The following is a 16,865-nucleotide window of genomic DNA, read 5'->3' as shown; positions in this document are numbered from 1 at the left end:
CACACCATTTTCCAAAGGGTCTGTTTCACTTCATGCTGTAAACAGTAAGTGACTTACTGCCTATGATCTCAGCAACTTGAGCAGATCGTGAATCCGAGGCCAGCCTGGTCTATGGTAGCACAGCCTTGTCTACAAGGCCAACAAGAGCCAACAGATGTTGTTTACGGAGTTTCTCTTTAGATCCTAGAGCAAAAATAAACTGAAAAGTAAATGGATGGAAAAGATAACCCGTGCAAACAGTACTCCTAAGAGAGCTTGAGCAGCTATCTAAATAGCAAACCAAATACTTGAAGAAAATAGATATGCTGGCAATGGTGGAGGGGACCTGTAACCTCATCATTCAGGTAGTAGAAGCCAGATCATTTTGAGGCCTGCCTGGCACACACAGAAAGTTCTAGGCTAGCGTGCTTAAATAAAAGCAAAGTTGGGGAAAGGCAAGTATTACTAGAGACAGAGGTGGTTTATAATAAAAGGGTCAGGCAGGGCGCTGGTTCAGTGTGTAAAGAGCTGGCCTATTAAGTGTGAGGACCTGAGTTTGAATCTCTAGAATTCCCAGAAAGCTGCGTGCAATAGAAGGCCACTGTAATCCCAGTACAGAACCCCCAGAAACCTGTGGGTTAGCTAGTCTGGTGTATGCAGCGGTAAAGAGGCTGATTGTCTCAGACAAGGTTGTAGGAGGGGACCTATTTATGAAGCTGTCCTGTGACCCCCATGTGTCTGTATATATGCATGCACGTACATGAATTAGCACAACAATCATAAATATATGTATGCACCTAACAACAAAGCCTTCAGTTGCTGTGATGCAATAATCATGGCTAGAGGTGTGGGTTATTTTAGCACTGGTCAACTAAACAGTTCTTCTGGGATACACTGCTTTAAAGTTCTGAAAGAGAAGTTGTAAATTTTTCCCCAGTTTGTTATGTCTTTTAGTACAGTGACCTCTACTGGTACATATGTAAGTTAAAACAGTTTCTGCTGTTTCTGAGTGGTGCTTTGGCTAGAGAAGCCTAGAGGATACCTAAAGTCGGCCCGAGCTTCTGTGTACAACCAGGCTAATGTCAGTTCCCAGTTAGGAAACAGAGACCCAAAGCAGTGGTTTTCAATCCTTGTGTTATTAGGAGCACCAAGAGGCTTTTGCACTACTAACATGACTAATCCATTTGTTTTTAAGGTAGAATCTTTTTTGATGTTGTTTTTCGAGACAGGGTTTCTCTGTGTAGCTTTGCGCCTTTCCTGGAACTCGCTCTGTAGACCAGGCGGGCCTCGAACTCACAGAGCTCCACCTGGCTCTGCCTCCCGAGTAAGGTAGAATCTTTTTAAGGTCCCTAAGTGATCCCATTACAAACAGATGTGAGAGCAATTACCCTAACCAGTTTTCCTTAAGTGTCTCACTATGATCACCAATATTGCATATACCAAGTACGCAGATTTATTCTCTAATTCACAAGCACTTTCTTCATCAGTAAGCCACAGAGAATAGTCTTCAAGACCAGAAGCAGTATCTTGATGTCTTAGGGTTACTACTGCTGTGATGAAACACCATGACCAAGAGCAACTCGCAGAGAAACGAGTTTATTTGGCTCAGGCTTCATCATCACTGTTCACCATGGAAGAAGTCAGGACAGGGACTCCAGCAGGGCAGGATCCTGGGGGCCAGAGCTGTGTAGAGACCATGGAAGGGTGCTGCTTACAGCTTGCTCTCTATAGTTTGTTCATGGTTTTTTCTTTTCTGACCAAAGTTTCCCCTCCCCTCTTCCCATTCCTTCCCCTCACCTTATACAATCCTTCCTCCTTCTCCTCAACACAATTCCACAGGCTCAGCCCAGTGCTTGGTTGTGGATCTCTGCATCTGTTTCCATCAGTTACTGGACAAAGGTTCTTTGATGACTATGGGACCCAAGCAACAGCTTGGCTACACTTGCCATGACAGGCTCCATAAAAATCAGCTGAAAGGTAGGCCTGAGTTTTGGTTCACTGGCAGGCAGCACCTGGATCCAGGAAAAGCCATAAACTGACACCACCCAGGGACGAATAGCATCTAAGGGGAAGTACCTGGCATTCCAAACATTAAGTAAGATGTCCCAGTCCAACATACACCTAATCCTCTTTGGCCAAGACACCCCTAGACACATGTCAGCCCATCAGGGTCCTCAACCCTGGAAATCACCTCACCCCCAACCTCTACTATGATAAAAATCCTACCCCACACTCTCTGTTCTCACCTCTTTGTTGGACAGACTGAGAGACCAAGCTTGAGCTTGAAATAAAGGCTCTTTGCTTTTACATACAAATTCGGATTCAGTCTCTGGTTGTCTTTTGGGAGTCCTGAGATCTGGGCATAACAATGACAATTGGGATAGTTACTGGTCTGATTACAGGAGATGGCCAGTTCACAGCATGCTTTCTTATAGATCCTGGGACCACCAGCCCTGGGATGGCACCACCCACAATGGGCTGGTCCCTCCCACATCAGTTACTCACTAAGAAAATTACCTACAGGCTTGCCTGCAGCCCAATCTGGAGGCGTTTTCTCAATGGAGGCTCCCTTTTCTCTTATGACCCTCGCTGTGTCAAATTGACATAAAAATGGCCAGGACACAAGGTAAACTGGCCATGGCAACTCCGCCAATAATCTTAGTACTCTACGTTTTCACAGGTATTTGTTTTAAAAATCTGGAAAGTTATAGAGAAATGTCTAAACCGGGGGGTTGACAAATACTTTATTAAATCAAAACGAGTAAGTATTTGAGGCTTTAATGATCCAGCTCTGCAGACATGATAATGACCTGGTGTAATGTATAATTTTTCTTTAAAGTCATAGGCAGTTGGTAAATGAAATCATAAGTATATTCCAATAAATCTTTAAGGATTTTACAGTTTGAATCTCACTTAGTCACAAACGTTGGGACTTCTGAATGTTCAACCACTTCAAACTGTTAAACTTTCTAAAAAACAGAAGCAGGCCAAAATTGGCTTAAAGGTAACCCAAGCTGTCAAGGGAAAGACCTTTTTTTCACATTTACTCAATGTGTGGATGTGAATGCCATGATGCACTTGGGGAGATCAGGAGACAAGTGGAGGGGATTGGTTCTCTCCTTCCAGCACTTGGATTCTGGGGGACTGAACTGCCATCGTCCAGGGTGGCAGCGAGTACCTTACTGTGGAGCCATCTCAGTGGCTGGGAAAAACTGTTCACCCACCCCAATCGTATTAGCTACTTTCCTTAAGACACCAAATAGCTGACAGAGCAACTTGAAGGTGGAAGGGCTGACTCTGGTTTAGTTTGAGGGTACAGTCCTTCACATGGGGGAAGGACATGGTGACTGGTCCCATTCTGCCTAAGACAGACACAGAGATAAATGCCGGGGCTTCATTTACTTTTCCTTTGTATTTAGCCTGGGCCTCCAACACATAGAATGGTTGTTCAGTCAACATCTTCTCAACTCAAATCCATTCTGGAAAGTTCCTCAGATAGGCCAGGTCTGTCACCCGCAGGGTCCTGGGGTCAAACTCGGGTTGTCAATACTTCTTGCAAGCATCTCTACCCAAGGAGCCATCTTGCTGGCCTCATAGGCCATGATTGGCCACTGGTGATCAATACAGTCTTCTGCTCTTCCTCCTTCCCTGGACTGTGGGAGAATGCAAGAAAGTCCCAACTCTGTAATTATTTATTTGTCTTGTGGGTGACCAACATCCACCTTGAAGCTTATCTAGGGGTCTCCAGCCATAAGTCAGTTGATCATGCATTAAAACGATACAGAACAAAAACATCATTTTGGAGATTTTAAGGAGTTTGGAAAGGTTTTTGTGCCAAACTATCTCAGAGCGGCAGTAAATCAAACCAGAGTAGACGCACCTTAGCTGGGAAGGAAGAGTGAGCTGCTAATGGCGCTCTGCGACTGTGCTGACATCCTCCCACACGGATGAGCCAACTGACCATTCACCTTTCTCTCAGCAGTACATCGTATTATCTCTGAAGACTGATTGATACAGGGTCTCACTGTGTAGCCCTGGCTGGCCTGGAATTTCCTATTAGATCAAGCTGGCCTCGAACTCAGCGACCTGCCTGCTTTTGCCTCCCAAGTGCTAGGATGTGCAGATTTTATTTTTGTAATGTCTTGAAACCTTCCTGTTGTCTAGGATGAATTTCTATTTTTTTTTTAATATTTATTTATTATGTACAGTGTTCTCTCTGCATGTATGCCTGCATGCCTGAAGAGGGCACCAGATCTCTCCAGCCCCTAGGATACATTTCTTAAAAGATAGGTTATTTAGCCGGGCGGTGGTGGTGCACGCCTGTAATCCCAGCACTCGGGAGGCAGAGGCAGGTGGATCTCTGTGAGTTCGAGGCCAGCCTGGTCTACAAAGTGAGTTCCAGGACAGCCTCAAAGCTACAGAGAAACCCTGTATTGAAAAACCAAAAAAAAAAAAAAAAAAAGATAGGTTATTGGGGGCAGGAAAGGTGGCTCAGAGGTTAAGAGCACTGGCTACCCTGCCAGAGGCCCTGCCTGAGTTCAATTCTCAGTAACCACATGGTGGCTCACAACCATCTGTAAGTGCAGGCATATGTGCAGACAGAACACTGTATACATAATAAATAAATCTTTTTTTTTTTCTCTAAAGATACCTTGTTAACAGAGTCCTTGAATAGTACTTAACCAGACACTTTTTGTGAATTGCAACCAAGGGCCTCCTGGGGGATATGAGGTAGCTGACAGTCATGACGGGAGCGCTTAGGCCAGCCACTTAACCAGGTTCTCGCCTGGCTCACCAGCTCCGTAGACTTCCTGCATATACCTTTCACATAACAATTTCCCAGACCCTTTCTGAGCAGTGCTTTCAAGACCAGAATTCAGGGTTAGTCCAGAGGAGAATCTTTTGTGTGTGGGTATTTTGTCTGCATGTATATGTGTGTACTATATGCATGTGGTGCCCACAGAGACCATCAGGTCCCCTGAGACTGGAGTTACAGATGGTTATAAGATACTGTGTGGGTGCTGGGAGTCAAACCTGGGACCTCTGGAAGAGCAGCCAGTGTTCTCAATTGCTGAGCCATCTCCCCAGCACCCCGATGAGAAGAATCTTGTGCTAGAGTTACAAAATAGAGACAAAGTCAGTCTCATAGGCACCTAAAACAAAACAAATGCTTTTAATTGATACAGTGATTAAGTTTCAATTCCATATGCTTAGCTTCTAAAACTAATCAGAATTCAAGTAATTAAATTTATGCATTTAACCATTAATATTTTCACTCAAGTATCTAAGTGTTAATCAGTATATACACAATGAAATAAAATATAAGCAGTGAACATTGGCAGGCAGGCAGATCTCTGAGTTTGAGGCCAGCGTGGTCTACAGAGCAACTTCCAGGACAGCCAGGGCTGTTACACAGAGAAATCCTGTCTTGAAAAACAACAAATATATATATATAATCTCACATATATGTATATATGTACACACACACACACACACACACACACACACCAAAATGCTTTTTGTCACAATGTGTCTTGTGGTGACTTATATGCAAATAAACTGATAATACTTAACATAAGAGTCCCACTGGCAAAGTTCAATTATATTGAAACTAAGCTAATTAAAGCACTTTGTTAAATGTATGAAAATGTCCTAAGCCTATTATTTTGTATAACTAAAATGTGACAATTTAAAAGAAAAAAACTACATTGTGATACCAGTTTAAGACAAAATTTGTAAAAAAAATCTTAAGTTTGAAAGCCCACACCAGAGGTAATATGGAGAACTCAGACATGCCTACCCATGGCCAACAGGAAAACTTACAACATCCACAAAAAAAAAAAAAAAAAAAAAAAAATGTACACATATCCTTTGACCCAGAAACTAGAGATTATTCTGGATATGCATGCTCATCCAAGCAATGATGGGTAACTACATTCACTTAAACATATAACAACAGTAATTAGAAATAATAATGGAAAAGTCATCAGTAGGGAACCAGATTCCCATTACCACTCTCCTCAAAAAACCTCTAGGAGTGTCAGGTGTGGTGCACAACCTTTATTACCAGCAAAGGAGGCAGATCTCTGAATTTGAGGCCAGCCTGGTCTACACAGTGAGTTTCAGGACAGGGCTATGTCAGGAAACCCTGTCTCAAACAAACAACATAAAAACCAATTACATTAAAAAAAAAAAATGGCCACCGTAGCCAGGCTTGGTGGTACACACCTTTAATCCCAGAAGGGGCAGGTGGATCAATCTAAATTTAAGGCCAGCCTGGTCTACTAACAAATTCCAGGCCAGTGAGGGTTATATTGTGAGACTCTTGTTTCAATCACAAACAAAAAAGGGGTGCTGGAGAGAGGGCATACTGGTTAAGAGCACAGTTACTCTTACTGCGGACACCCACACTGTGGCTTACAAACATCTGCAACTCCAGTTAAACAATACCCGATTTCTGACCTCTCTGTGGGCACTAGGCACACATGGTACATGCGTACATACAGGCAAACATTCATTCACACTAGAAAAAAAAAAAAAAAAAGGCTAAAGCCCCTTAATGTATCTTCCACCAAAAAAAATGTTGGACCCACAAGATGCTCCACAGCACATACTGGTCAGAGAAATGAAAGATCTAACAAGCTACCACTACATACTGGTCGAAATCCAGAACCCTGATGAAGGATGAGGAGCGAGAGCAACTATGGCGTTTACTGCTGGGGATGTCTCTTCAAAGGCTGGCAGTTTCTTCTAAACATACTGAGCACTGTAGTTAAGACCTAGGAGGGGAGCATGTCTACTTGTATTCTCTTGACTGAAAATTGTCTTCCTCTGCTGGTGAAAGGCATCCTCTTTGACAGAGCACGCCGCTTTGAAAAAGACATACACGGTGAGGATGAAGAAGTCATCCATTCAGCCAGATGGATGACCATATTAACCCTGGAGTTCAAGTGGGTGACAGTTCACCTTCACATCCAAAAGTAAACACAATCATGCTCCTTACTATTTACCCAAAGGGGTTACATTTAAAGGTCTACACAAAGACACCACTTCAATGGAGTAGCTTTACTCTCAATTACCTCAACTAGGAAGTAACAAAGATATCCTCCAGCAGGCACAATGGACTGGCAGAATATCCAACTATTACTCAGCTCTAAGAAGAAATGAGCTATCAAGCCACAAAAAAATAGGGAGGTTAACCGGGTAGTGGTGCACGCCTTTAATCCCAGCACTCAGGAGGCAGAGGCAGGCGGATCTCTGTGAGTTCGAGGCCAGCCTGGGCTACAGAGTGAGCTCCAGGACAGGCACCAAAACTACACAGAGAAACCCTGTCTCGAGAGAAGAAAAAAAAAAAAAAATTCCAGGATAGCCAAGGCTGTTACACACAGGGAAACTCTGTCTCCAAAAACAAACAAACAAATAAATAAATAATAAAAATTAAAAAAAAAAATTACAAGCTCTGAAGCCAGCCAGGGATGGCTTATAATCCCAGCACTCCGTGTGTTCAAGGTCAGCCTGGTACAACAGAGTTGAGAACAAGTGAGATTATAAGACTGTCTCAAAACAGTAAACTGGGGAAAAGCAGGGAGGGAGAGTTCCAGGTCAGTCTTGGGCTACACCTTGAGGCTAATGGGTATGGTGGCACACACCTTTAACCCTGGTACTTGGGAGGCAGAGGCAGGCGGGTCTAAATCAGCCTGGGCTACACAAGCAAGACTATCTCAACCCCAAAGAGACTAACCAGAGTGAGACTCTACCCTCCAAACAGTTCTGTATTAGATTTTATACTAGACACTATAAACCTAGTCTTTAGCCATTTTATCTTTGGATTTTCCCACCTTCACCGTCCAAATACTCCACAGCCAAGTCTAATATTTAACTTAATCAACATTGTGCCAACTGCCAATTTGATACTTTTTGGGCCTTCTCAACTTGAAAAATCAAAGGGGCTCATTATTGCTCAGAGGACTCTGGTTGGGGTCCCAGCAGGTGGCTCATAATCACCTGTTACGTTTCAAGGAATCCAGTAATATTCTCTTCTCCAAGCATCTGTACTGTATCTTAAAAAAGTAATCTTTAAGGAAAAGGAAAAACTTAGTCACTTGATAGTTTGTTCAAAGCCTGATGGGGGAGCTCTGTGCATCCCTTATTCTATATCCAATAAGGTCTCGTGCTGAACCAGGTAGTAGTGACACACCCTTAACCCCAACAGTCTGGAGTCCAGCCTGGTCTAGAGTTCGTCAGGGATACACGGAGCAAACCTGTCTGGTGTTGGTGGTGTGGTGTATATATGTGGGGGTTGGGGCGAGTTTCAGGTAGTCCAGGTCAGACTCCATCTCAAGATCTGCCTCAGAATGCCAATACACATGTCACTATGTCTGGTCTCAAACATACTATATAGCCTATGACGACATTGGGGCTCTGGATCTTGGGTCCTTTATTCCCAAAGGCTAAAATTATAGTTATTACAAACTTTCAAAATGGGGCCTGAGCTACTAAACTATGGTCAGTGCTAACCTGAAAAGTGAATGAAATAGGATCAGCACTTTTCCTGTCTGTCTAGTAGTGGTGGTTACAACCTAAAAAATAAAATTCACTGCATTGAGCAGCAGATCGGAACAAGCCGACCGGCCTACACAACCAATGCTCTTGTAAAGGCAGAACTGTTTCCTGGGATAGACTTTTATCCTATCCCATCCCTTCAGGCTATCACACCTAGAATGCTACTAGTTTATCTTCAAAGCTACAGGGTTGATTGGAACTTTTGGCTCAGATATCATACTTCCAAAAACCGAGTATCAGGGTGATTTGTTCAATCTCTGCAGATTTATTGAACAAACTTGATTTTCATCGAATACAGAATTAAAGCTAACCAAGTGCAACAGATAAGTCTGCCCGTTACACATAGAGCTTCACACCAACCATGTATTCAACCAAATTCTAAAGACAAAGAATCCAAATGACTTCCAACACACCCGTGACCACTTGACCAAATAAATTTGAGGCAGACCAGTATTCAAGTCGCAATACCATCAGACAACTTTGTGAAAAAGCCTAAAATGGACAAGTACAGAATCCTGTGCTACTTGTTTTTACACCAAAGCTAAGAAATACAGTAAAAAGCTTGTTCAAAAACACTCAAAAATGACTGTTCTGTTACTGCCCTTGGGTTTAGTATACTTAAAAGTTTGAGTAAGAATCTACTGGCTATACCATTCTAAGGTCTACCAGATACTATTAAAAAACAAACAAACAAAAAAACCCAAACAAAAGCTACATGAAATGCTGCTAAATATGTAAGATTTACAAAACTGCTTCGTCTCATTAACATTTTTTTTTCTTAACATCTCTTTATACCAGCTTGGCAAAATAGAACAATGTTTGTTGTCAGGAACTGCAAAATCTAGCTCAGATATTAACAGATTTTTGCACAGGATAAGGCAATCCATTCAAAGGAACAGAGTATTGGGGCTTAATAATTTTGCAAAGCTGGTTTACAGGGTTTTTGTTCCAAATTCAGACAATTCTTCAAACATGCATTTTTGGTATTAAATTAGCTGTTTGAAAGAGAAAAAAAAAAAGTACATTGAGCAAAAATCACCTCAACTTAAGTCTGAAAACACACAGCTACTAAAATCTCAGCCTCTAGAGATCAGTTTCTTTCTACTTGACATTTACGATAAATTCCTGTCATGCACCCATTTATAGGCTAAATCAGTGGTCCCTCTAGCTTGACATTTTGAGATTGTTAGTTTGACTTCTAGTTAACACCAATTCTCAGTTAGGAATCTGCCATGATGCATTCACGCTATGAACAGGACTCAAGATCATTTAACCCAAAGGTATAAGGGTAAAATGGAATTTTCAAAGTCCTTTAAGATTCTGGCCAGTGTCATGTATAGAACAATTAATGATGTGTAATACTTAACCAACATCATTAAACTTTGAGTATAGGCCGATATACATAGTAACAATTGTCTTGACACCTGATGTTAGCAAATTGAAAAGTATTAATATTGAACACAAATCAAAAATCTAGTTAGAAACATTTTATTTAAATGTGCCAAATAAAAACCCACATTTTCAGACCATAAGATGTTAATACATTCAACAAAAACAATATTTAACTGTTGTGAATTATACAGAGCAATAACCCAGATCCATTTGGATTAGATGGTTGATGATCCTTCCCAGGTTACATTTTACAGACATAACAAATCCCTTATAATAATGTAAACAAAATAACTTTTCCCTAAAGGGTGAACTTGAGAACTTCAGTCCATTCTTTCAGGACTTGCACTTCTTCGTGGACTTCCTGATGGGGAACGACTAAAAAGAAAATGAAGTTTGGAACCAATTAGTGTAATGAAGCTTCCTCTTGTGTACAAGCCAGCAATTCAGTATTTCAATACTTATAGGGATCAAATTCCTATGGCCAAAGCCCTAACACAAATTTATATATTCCCTTTTACCTTGCTTGGGATTTTATTTCTTAAAGATCCTTATTTGAATTTCCCATGTGCGTTATGTGTACACAAATGCAAGTGCCTTTCTGGGGAGGCCAGAGGTATGAGATCTCCACCTGACATGGGTGTCAGGAATTGTTTCTAGAGGTCTTCTGGAAACAATAGTAGGTGCTCTCAACCACCTGGGCTATCTCTTCAGTTCCAGTATTAGGTTTTTAAGAACCAGTCAACAGAGCCAGGTGGATCTCTGAGTTTGAGGCCAGCCTGATCTATAAAAGCGAGATCCAGGACAGGCACCAAAAAACACAGAGAAACCCTGTCTAGAAAAAAACCAAAAGATCCTGTCAAAATTGCAAAGTTATATTAAATAGGACAACTATTTGAAGTTTAAGGGGTGGGTCATTAAGGGACAACAGACAGGAATAATTTAGTTGCAAGATTTCAATTTGTTTTTCATTATGTGGGCATTTCCTTTTTGGCTATTATATACACACAGGAGAAAAAAAAAACATGTTTCTTAAGCATAACAATTCCTAGAACTAAGGACAAAAAACTAAAACACCTTAAATTTCTGCAACATTTATGGTTATTTCCAACTAAAGTTAATAATACAAAATAAAAAACCATTACTTAAAAAGTTAATACCCAATCTATACAGCACCAATTCTCCAAAGAGTTCAAAGACCACTAAGTTAAGTTCTCTAAGAGGCCACAATTTTGACAAGATTTGGCAACAAAACATTTTGCTTACCTTCTCTTAGGAGATGGAGATCTGGATTTTGATCGGCTGTCAAAACATGAAAAATTCTAGTAAGAAAAGGCACTAACGAATCTTCCTTTATAGTCCTACTACAAAACAAACCCTAAAATTATCTTACCATTAAAATGTTATATTGCAGCTAAAATTTCAGTGCCTATGACATTTCCTTTAAAAAGGAAATCTTAAAATGGTCTACAATTTCATAAAATGAGTGAACTGCTGTATTATTAACAGTTCTTTTACATTAAGCTATAAAGCACATTCCACAGACTGCTTCTCTATGTACCTACAATTTTAAGGCCTCTTAACCTCCAAAGTCATGTGAAGTCACATAATATTAACTTCTCCATGAATTCAGCCAAATAATAGGCCATGTATAAATGAAATTCTCATTTGAGTTACTATAAGGTAGTTATTTTTCTACCTAACATTCAAGCTTTGGGCTAACACCCAATTTTTAATAATTTACACCACTTTGAACTCTTTGGATACTGGTGCTATATAATTAAGAACACTAAAAGCAGACTGTTCACCCTACCTGCTTCTTGGTCGTGAAATAGACCTGGATCTTGATCTGGATCTCGAACGGGATCTTAATAAAAAGAAAAGGGAAGACAATTACACAAGCATTCTTTTAGAAAGGAGCACCTTTCCAGGCAGTATAGACAGGATGGGGAGCTAAGACACCTGCTGCATGACTTTTGACACTTGACACCCACCCAATGCAGTACAAAAGATCAAACGGAGATTTCAAGTACAAAGAAAACCACTATTTCAAACACCTGCTTCCGTTACACACAATTGGGCACTACCCTGTGCAGCTGCAATAGTCCTATTTTCAAACACCAATAACTAAGAATTACAGAGGATTCTATCTGAGACAGCTGTTGACTTTTTATTGTCACCACTGTTGAAGGTCCTTAATTTGTCAAACCAAGTTAGGTTGACTATATTTTTTAAAAACCCTGAGTTCGTATAATTAAATTGATCTAGAAATGATGCAGTAATTTTCTTAAACTGGTAACTCCAATTATTATACCTAAAGGTTCTGAGTATTAAACATAAGTGAAGGCCAGTGACTTTTATATACAACTGCTTCTGCATCTGTAGAACAAACTCCTTATTTATGAAGTGTATCCAAGTGTAAGGTTTTTTCTTATCCAGCTGGTATGGTGGCTGGCATACAATTTTAATCCCAGCACTCAAGAGGCAGCAGACAGATCCTGTCTATCTTCCAGTCTCAAATGTACTCATTCCAAATGTTTTAAATCTTACACTTCATTTACTGACTGAATGTTTGAGTAGGTGAATGCCATTAACCTTTCAAAATTCAAAAAGCAACTTGTGGGAACTGTTTCTCCTCCTCCATGAGGGGGTTCTAGGTTCAAGATGGCAAGCTCTATAGCCAAACACTTTCCTTTTTTTTTTTTTTGTCAGAGCCGAGGACCAAACCCAGGGCCTTGTGCTTGCTAGGGAAGTGTTCTACCACTGAGCTAAATCCCCAACCCCTCCCTTTTTAAAGCAGTATATTTAACTTTATGTGCACTGGCCCCTAGAACTAACTGGAGTTAGACAGTTGTGAGCTGCCATGTTGGTGCTGGGAACTGAACCCAGGTCCCCTGGAAGAGCAGTCAGTGCTCTGAAGTGTTCCAGCCCTGCCAAATATTTTCTTTTAGCCACCTAGCATCAGGCCTACCCAAATTATTCACTGGAATTATTTACTTTTTTATTCTGTTCAGAGGTGGGGTGTGAACCTCACTATGCTCCCCTTCTGTAGTGCATTACCATATTTAATAACCTTTACATCTCAGACATTCTGAAGTATCTCATTTAATTAAGATACTTCAGTGTGTCATTAAGACACGACACACCATCAAGTAAGCAGGAAAAATGTGTTACATACTGGAAATACCTCGATCCTTTTATGGAACCAGACCTAGATCTTCTGAGTGAAGCTGATCTTGATCTACGAAGAGAAACAGACCTTGATCTTCGAGGAGATGCTGATCTTGACCTAAAAATTAAAAGAAAAGAAATTCTTAGCCAATCTCTTCCTTTTGTTTTACTTGCTAAAACTTGAATTTTAGCTGGGTGGTAGTGGCACATAATTGCAATCCCAGTAATTGAGAGGCAAAGGAAGGTGGATCTCTGCAAGTTCGAGGCCAGCCTGGTCTACAGAACAGTTCCAAGACAGAGCTCTTACAGAGAAACCCAGTCTCAAAAAACCAAAACAAACCCTTGAATTTTACAAGATTTCTCACCTCCTTCCCCGGCTCCTGCTGCGTGAGCGCGAGTATCGCCTTCCCCTGGATCGGGAATGTGATCTAGATCTTGACCTAGTTTTCAAGTTAGAAAATTACAAAATATTAGACGATAACTCGGTTTTAGTGTTTGTGTACCTCTGCTGAAATCAAATCTCAAACTATTTAAAATTTAGTATCTCATTTGGAAAAACTCTGGGCCTATACATTTTTTTTTTTTTTTTACTACCTAAAAAAAGATTTGTTAAAAGCTGAATTACAACTTAGAATTACAAAATATAAAACACCATAATGTGTATTTAAAATAAACCTTGCAAGTTTGCAGGTCGACCCTCTTTGGCCCATGGTCTAGTAGTAGGTCTAGTAGATCTAGACGATCTAGAAGTATCTATAGCCGATCGCTGCATCTAGATGTTTTCTTCAATCTAACGACGATCAAACTGACAGCCAAAAGAGCCAGGTGAGGCTTGATTGACGCAAGAAGATTTTTCTAGTTGGGAATGTGGTCAATCTGGTGTTCCTCTTTCTAAAGCGGAGGGGGGCCCCAATTGTAAGCCAAATTTACTGTTACGGCGATCACCGACTCAAATTTTCTGCCCTTTAAAGAATAAGGTGAAGCTAGGTGTAGATGACTCGAGGGGATCTGGCCTCTTATGCTGATCACCTCAAGGTCTAGGAGGATCTTAATTGTCGGATTTGCAAGGCGCCTCAGCATGATATCATAAGGCTCGTGACATTCTGAATCAAGGCGACTGACTCAAACGAAGAAACCTGAAAGGTTTTGACCAGGTTGATTATTAATATATTAACATTTTTAATTAAACAAAAATTGTAAAATACACCTGTACAATTAACATTCAAGTTTATAGAAAAACACTAGTTTCTGCCTTGCTAATAATAAAAGAATTACTTTGATGAACTAGAATACCAACCATTCCTTTATTAATTAAATACCTGCTTCTTCTTCGACGGCTATAGCGATGACAGTCGTAAGCATAATGTCCCTTTTCACCACACTCATAGCATCTATCATTAGGATCAAAGGGACGTCGGGCAGGTGGCCTATCAAAGCGAGATCTCCGAGGCATGCCTGTCGATAACTCAACCCTCACTCGAGAACCACAAATCACCCTACAAAACAATGAGAAAATAGGAAAGTCAAAATGTTAATGTGATTCTTGTAAATGCAAAAGAACCGGGGCTGGGGATTTAGCTTAGTGGTAGAGGGCTTGCCTAGCCAGCACAAGGCCCTGGGTTTGGTCCTCATCTTAAAAAACAAACAAACAAACAAACCATCAACAAACCACTTTCCCCCTTATAAGCTTTGTCTTTGTTGCAAAGCTCTTCCAATTACACTTTTGGTCTTAAATCTTAAAATTACCAGGCACCTGTAATGCCAGCACTAGAGGCATAAGCTGGCTACAACCACTACCTGAGCTATATGGTGAGTTCCAGGCCAGCATAGGTTGGAGAGACACCCAAAATACAATGCCTCCCCACCCAGAAATTTAGATTAGCATCAAGATTATGATCTAGCCCACAGGAATATTTTAATGAAGTTTTAGAACAACCCACTTACTTCCCATCCAATCCTCGAACTGCATCTTCTGCATCTCTAGGATCTTCAAATTCCACAAAGGCAAATCCTGGAGGATTTCTGGCAATCCATACAGTTCTTAAGGGCCCATAGTAACTGAATGCCCTTTCTAACTCGCCTTTGCCAGCACCAGTTCCCAGGTTACCGACATATACCTTGGTTTCTGTAAAAAAAAAAAAAAAAAAAAAAAAAAAAAAAAAAAAAAAAAAAAAAGCAAACAGAACAAACGTTATTCCAAGTGTATCTTAAATTCGATTCATTTCCTTACAACAGACTATCCTTACAGCTGTGCAAGGCATGATGTTTTGTTTGGGGGGGGGGGGGGGTTGTTCAAGGAGACTGAGCCAGTAAGCGATCTACTTACGGAGCCTCACTCCAAATATTTATCTATCCATCGCTCAAGTGACTTTCAGGCCTTCAGCCTCCCCGAGGCAGCTGGGACTAAATAAAAGGCACGCGCCACCCCAAGCCCTGGCTCCTTTTATTTGGAGGCTCTCCACCGACGGTTCAACCGTAGCCTTTAACCACCCCGTGAAATCATGAAAAAGCCCGACTCGTGACCGGAGTCCTGGCCTTCTGCAAGGGTGGAAACCTCGGGGAAACGCCGCAAAGGAGCGTGGTGGAGAAAAAGAAAGGGGGAAGAAGAAAAAAAAAAAAAAAAAAAAGGCGTGCGGCGGGGTGGTGGGCCCCGCCTCCCCCCCCCAAGTCCCGGCAGCCCGGGGCGAGCTCGAGCGCGCGCGGGTTCCCGGTGCCCGGCAGCCCGGGGTGGGGGCTGGGGTGGGGAAAGAGGTCTCCCGCGAAGCCGGGCCGCCCGGGCCCCTTGTCCGCCGCAGCAGGCGCAGGCTTCCCCCCCCCGGCCCCCGATCCCCGCCCCAAGAGCCAGAAGCCACGCTTGCAATGGCTTAAAAAAAAAAAAAAAAAAAAAGGCAACCCCCCCCCCCAAGCCGTGGCCGGTCGCAACCCACCTTTCCCCTCCTCCCGCCGCTCCCTCCATCCCTCCACTCAACCCCGTCGCTGGGGCGACGCGCGGCGGGCCGCCCGCCCCGCCCCGTCCCGGTCTCCCCAGTCCAACCCCAGCTCTCAAGGCCCCCCAGCTTCTCCCCCGGCGCCAGTGGCGGGAAAAGCGCTGAGGAAATGCGCCACCACGCTCGGCCAATGTGCTCAAAATGGCAGCCGCGGCCGCCGCGGGCGGGGGTGAGGGGGAAGGAGGCGGCGGCGGCGGCGGCGGCGGGCGGAGAAGGGCAGCGCCGCAGCGGCCTGCAGCGTCCCACCAGCCTGGGGCCCGCGGAGCCCCCAAGTCCGTCCTCCCCTCCCGCCCAGCGCCCGAGGCCCCCGGCGCACACTGGCCCTCCCGCTCTCCCTTCTCCTCCACCCCGCCCCCGCGGCCTCCGGCTCCGGGCGGCGTGCGCCCTGAGCCGCCATTACGCACGCGGAATAACCGTCTCCCAACCGCCGCCGCCGCCGCCGCGCCGCCGACCCTGCGGCCTCGCTCTGCTCAGCCCGCCCGTGGCACCGTCCTTCCCCCCCGGGGTGGTGGGGCCCGGGTGAGACCCAGCCGCTTACCTCCTCCATACCGCCCGTAGCGTGACATGATGGCCGGCCCGCGTCCTCGGCTCTAGCTCGCAGTGGTCACAGCCCGAGTAGCGCGGAAGCGGCCGCACGACCTCTCCTCGGCGACACTCCTCGGCGGCACTACAAGGAAGAGGCCGGAGCCGCGCTTATATAGGCGGCGGGCGGGGGGGCGGGGGGGGCGGAGTCTTTTTTGGCGCATGCGTCGTGTCAACGTTCTGCGCGGCACAAAG

At 43.2% G+C, this 16,865-nt stretch overlaps 1 protein-coding gene across 4 annotated transcripts; it reads right to left on the bottom strand.

Moving 5' to 3' along the window:
• Positions 1-8,783: 8,783 nt before the first annotated feature.
• On the bottom strand, positions 8,784-16,788 carry Srsf7 (serine and arginine rich splicing factor 7). Of its 4 annotated transcripts, none has more exons than XM_036171074.1 (8): positions 16,627-16,788; positions 15,046-15,226; positions 14,421-14,597; positions 13,467-13,541; positions 13,118-13,219; positions 11,744-11,797; positions 11,197-11,232; positions 8,784-10,308 (listed from the first exon to the last, which is right to left on the bottom strand). In XM_036171074.1, exons 1-8 carry the CDS (start codon positions 16,652-16,654, stop codon positions 10,254-10,256), a joined length of 708 nt encoding a protein of 235 aa, XP_036026967.1. In that variant the 5' UTR covers positions 16,655-16,788; the 3' UTR covers positions 8,784-10,253. The 4 variants fall into 4 exon arrangements, with proteins under 4 accessions (XP_036026967.1, XP_036026966.1, XP_036026969.1 ...); XM_036171073.1 differs by having other exon boundaries at positions 13,109-13,219; positions 16,627-16,787; XM_036171076.1 differs by lacking the exon at positions 11,197-11,232.
• Positions 16,789-16,865: the final 77 nt, after the last annotated feature.

Source organism: Onychomys torridus, chromosome 21, assembly GCF_903995425.1.
Source record: "Onychomys torridus chromosome 21, mOncTor1.1, whole genome shotgun sequence".
Classification (NCBI taxonomy): Eukaryota; Metazoa; Chordata; class Mammalia; order Rodentia; family Cricetidae; genus Onychomys; species Onychomys torridus.
Note: the sequence above shows the minus strand (reverse complement) of the source record. Positions and strands in the feature narration are given on the sequence as shown.

What these genes read in the sequence shown, in the direction of transcription:
- Srsf7 (XM_036171073.1), bottom strand. Translation starts at nt 16,654, where the DNA reads ATGTCACGCTACGGGCGGTATGGAGGAG. An exon ending in ATTTCACGACCAAGAAGCAG is followed by an intron (nt 11,233 to 11,743) that starts GTAGGGTGAACA and finishes ATGTTTTGACAG; the next exon opens with CCGATCAAAATCCAGATCTC. An exon ending in TCTCCATCTCCTAAGAGAAG is followed by an intron (nt 10,309 to 11,196) that starts GTAAGCAAAATG and finishes TTTTCTTTTTAG; the next exon opens with TCGTTCCCCATCAGGAAGTC.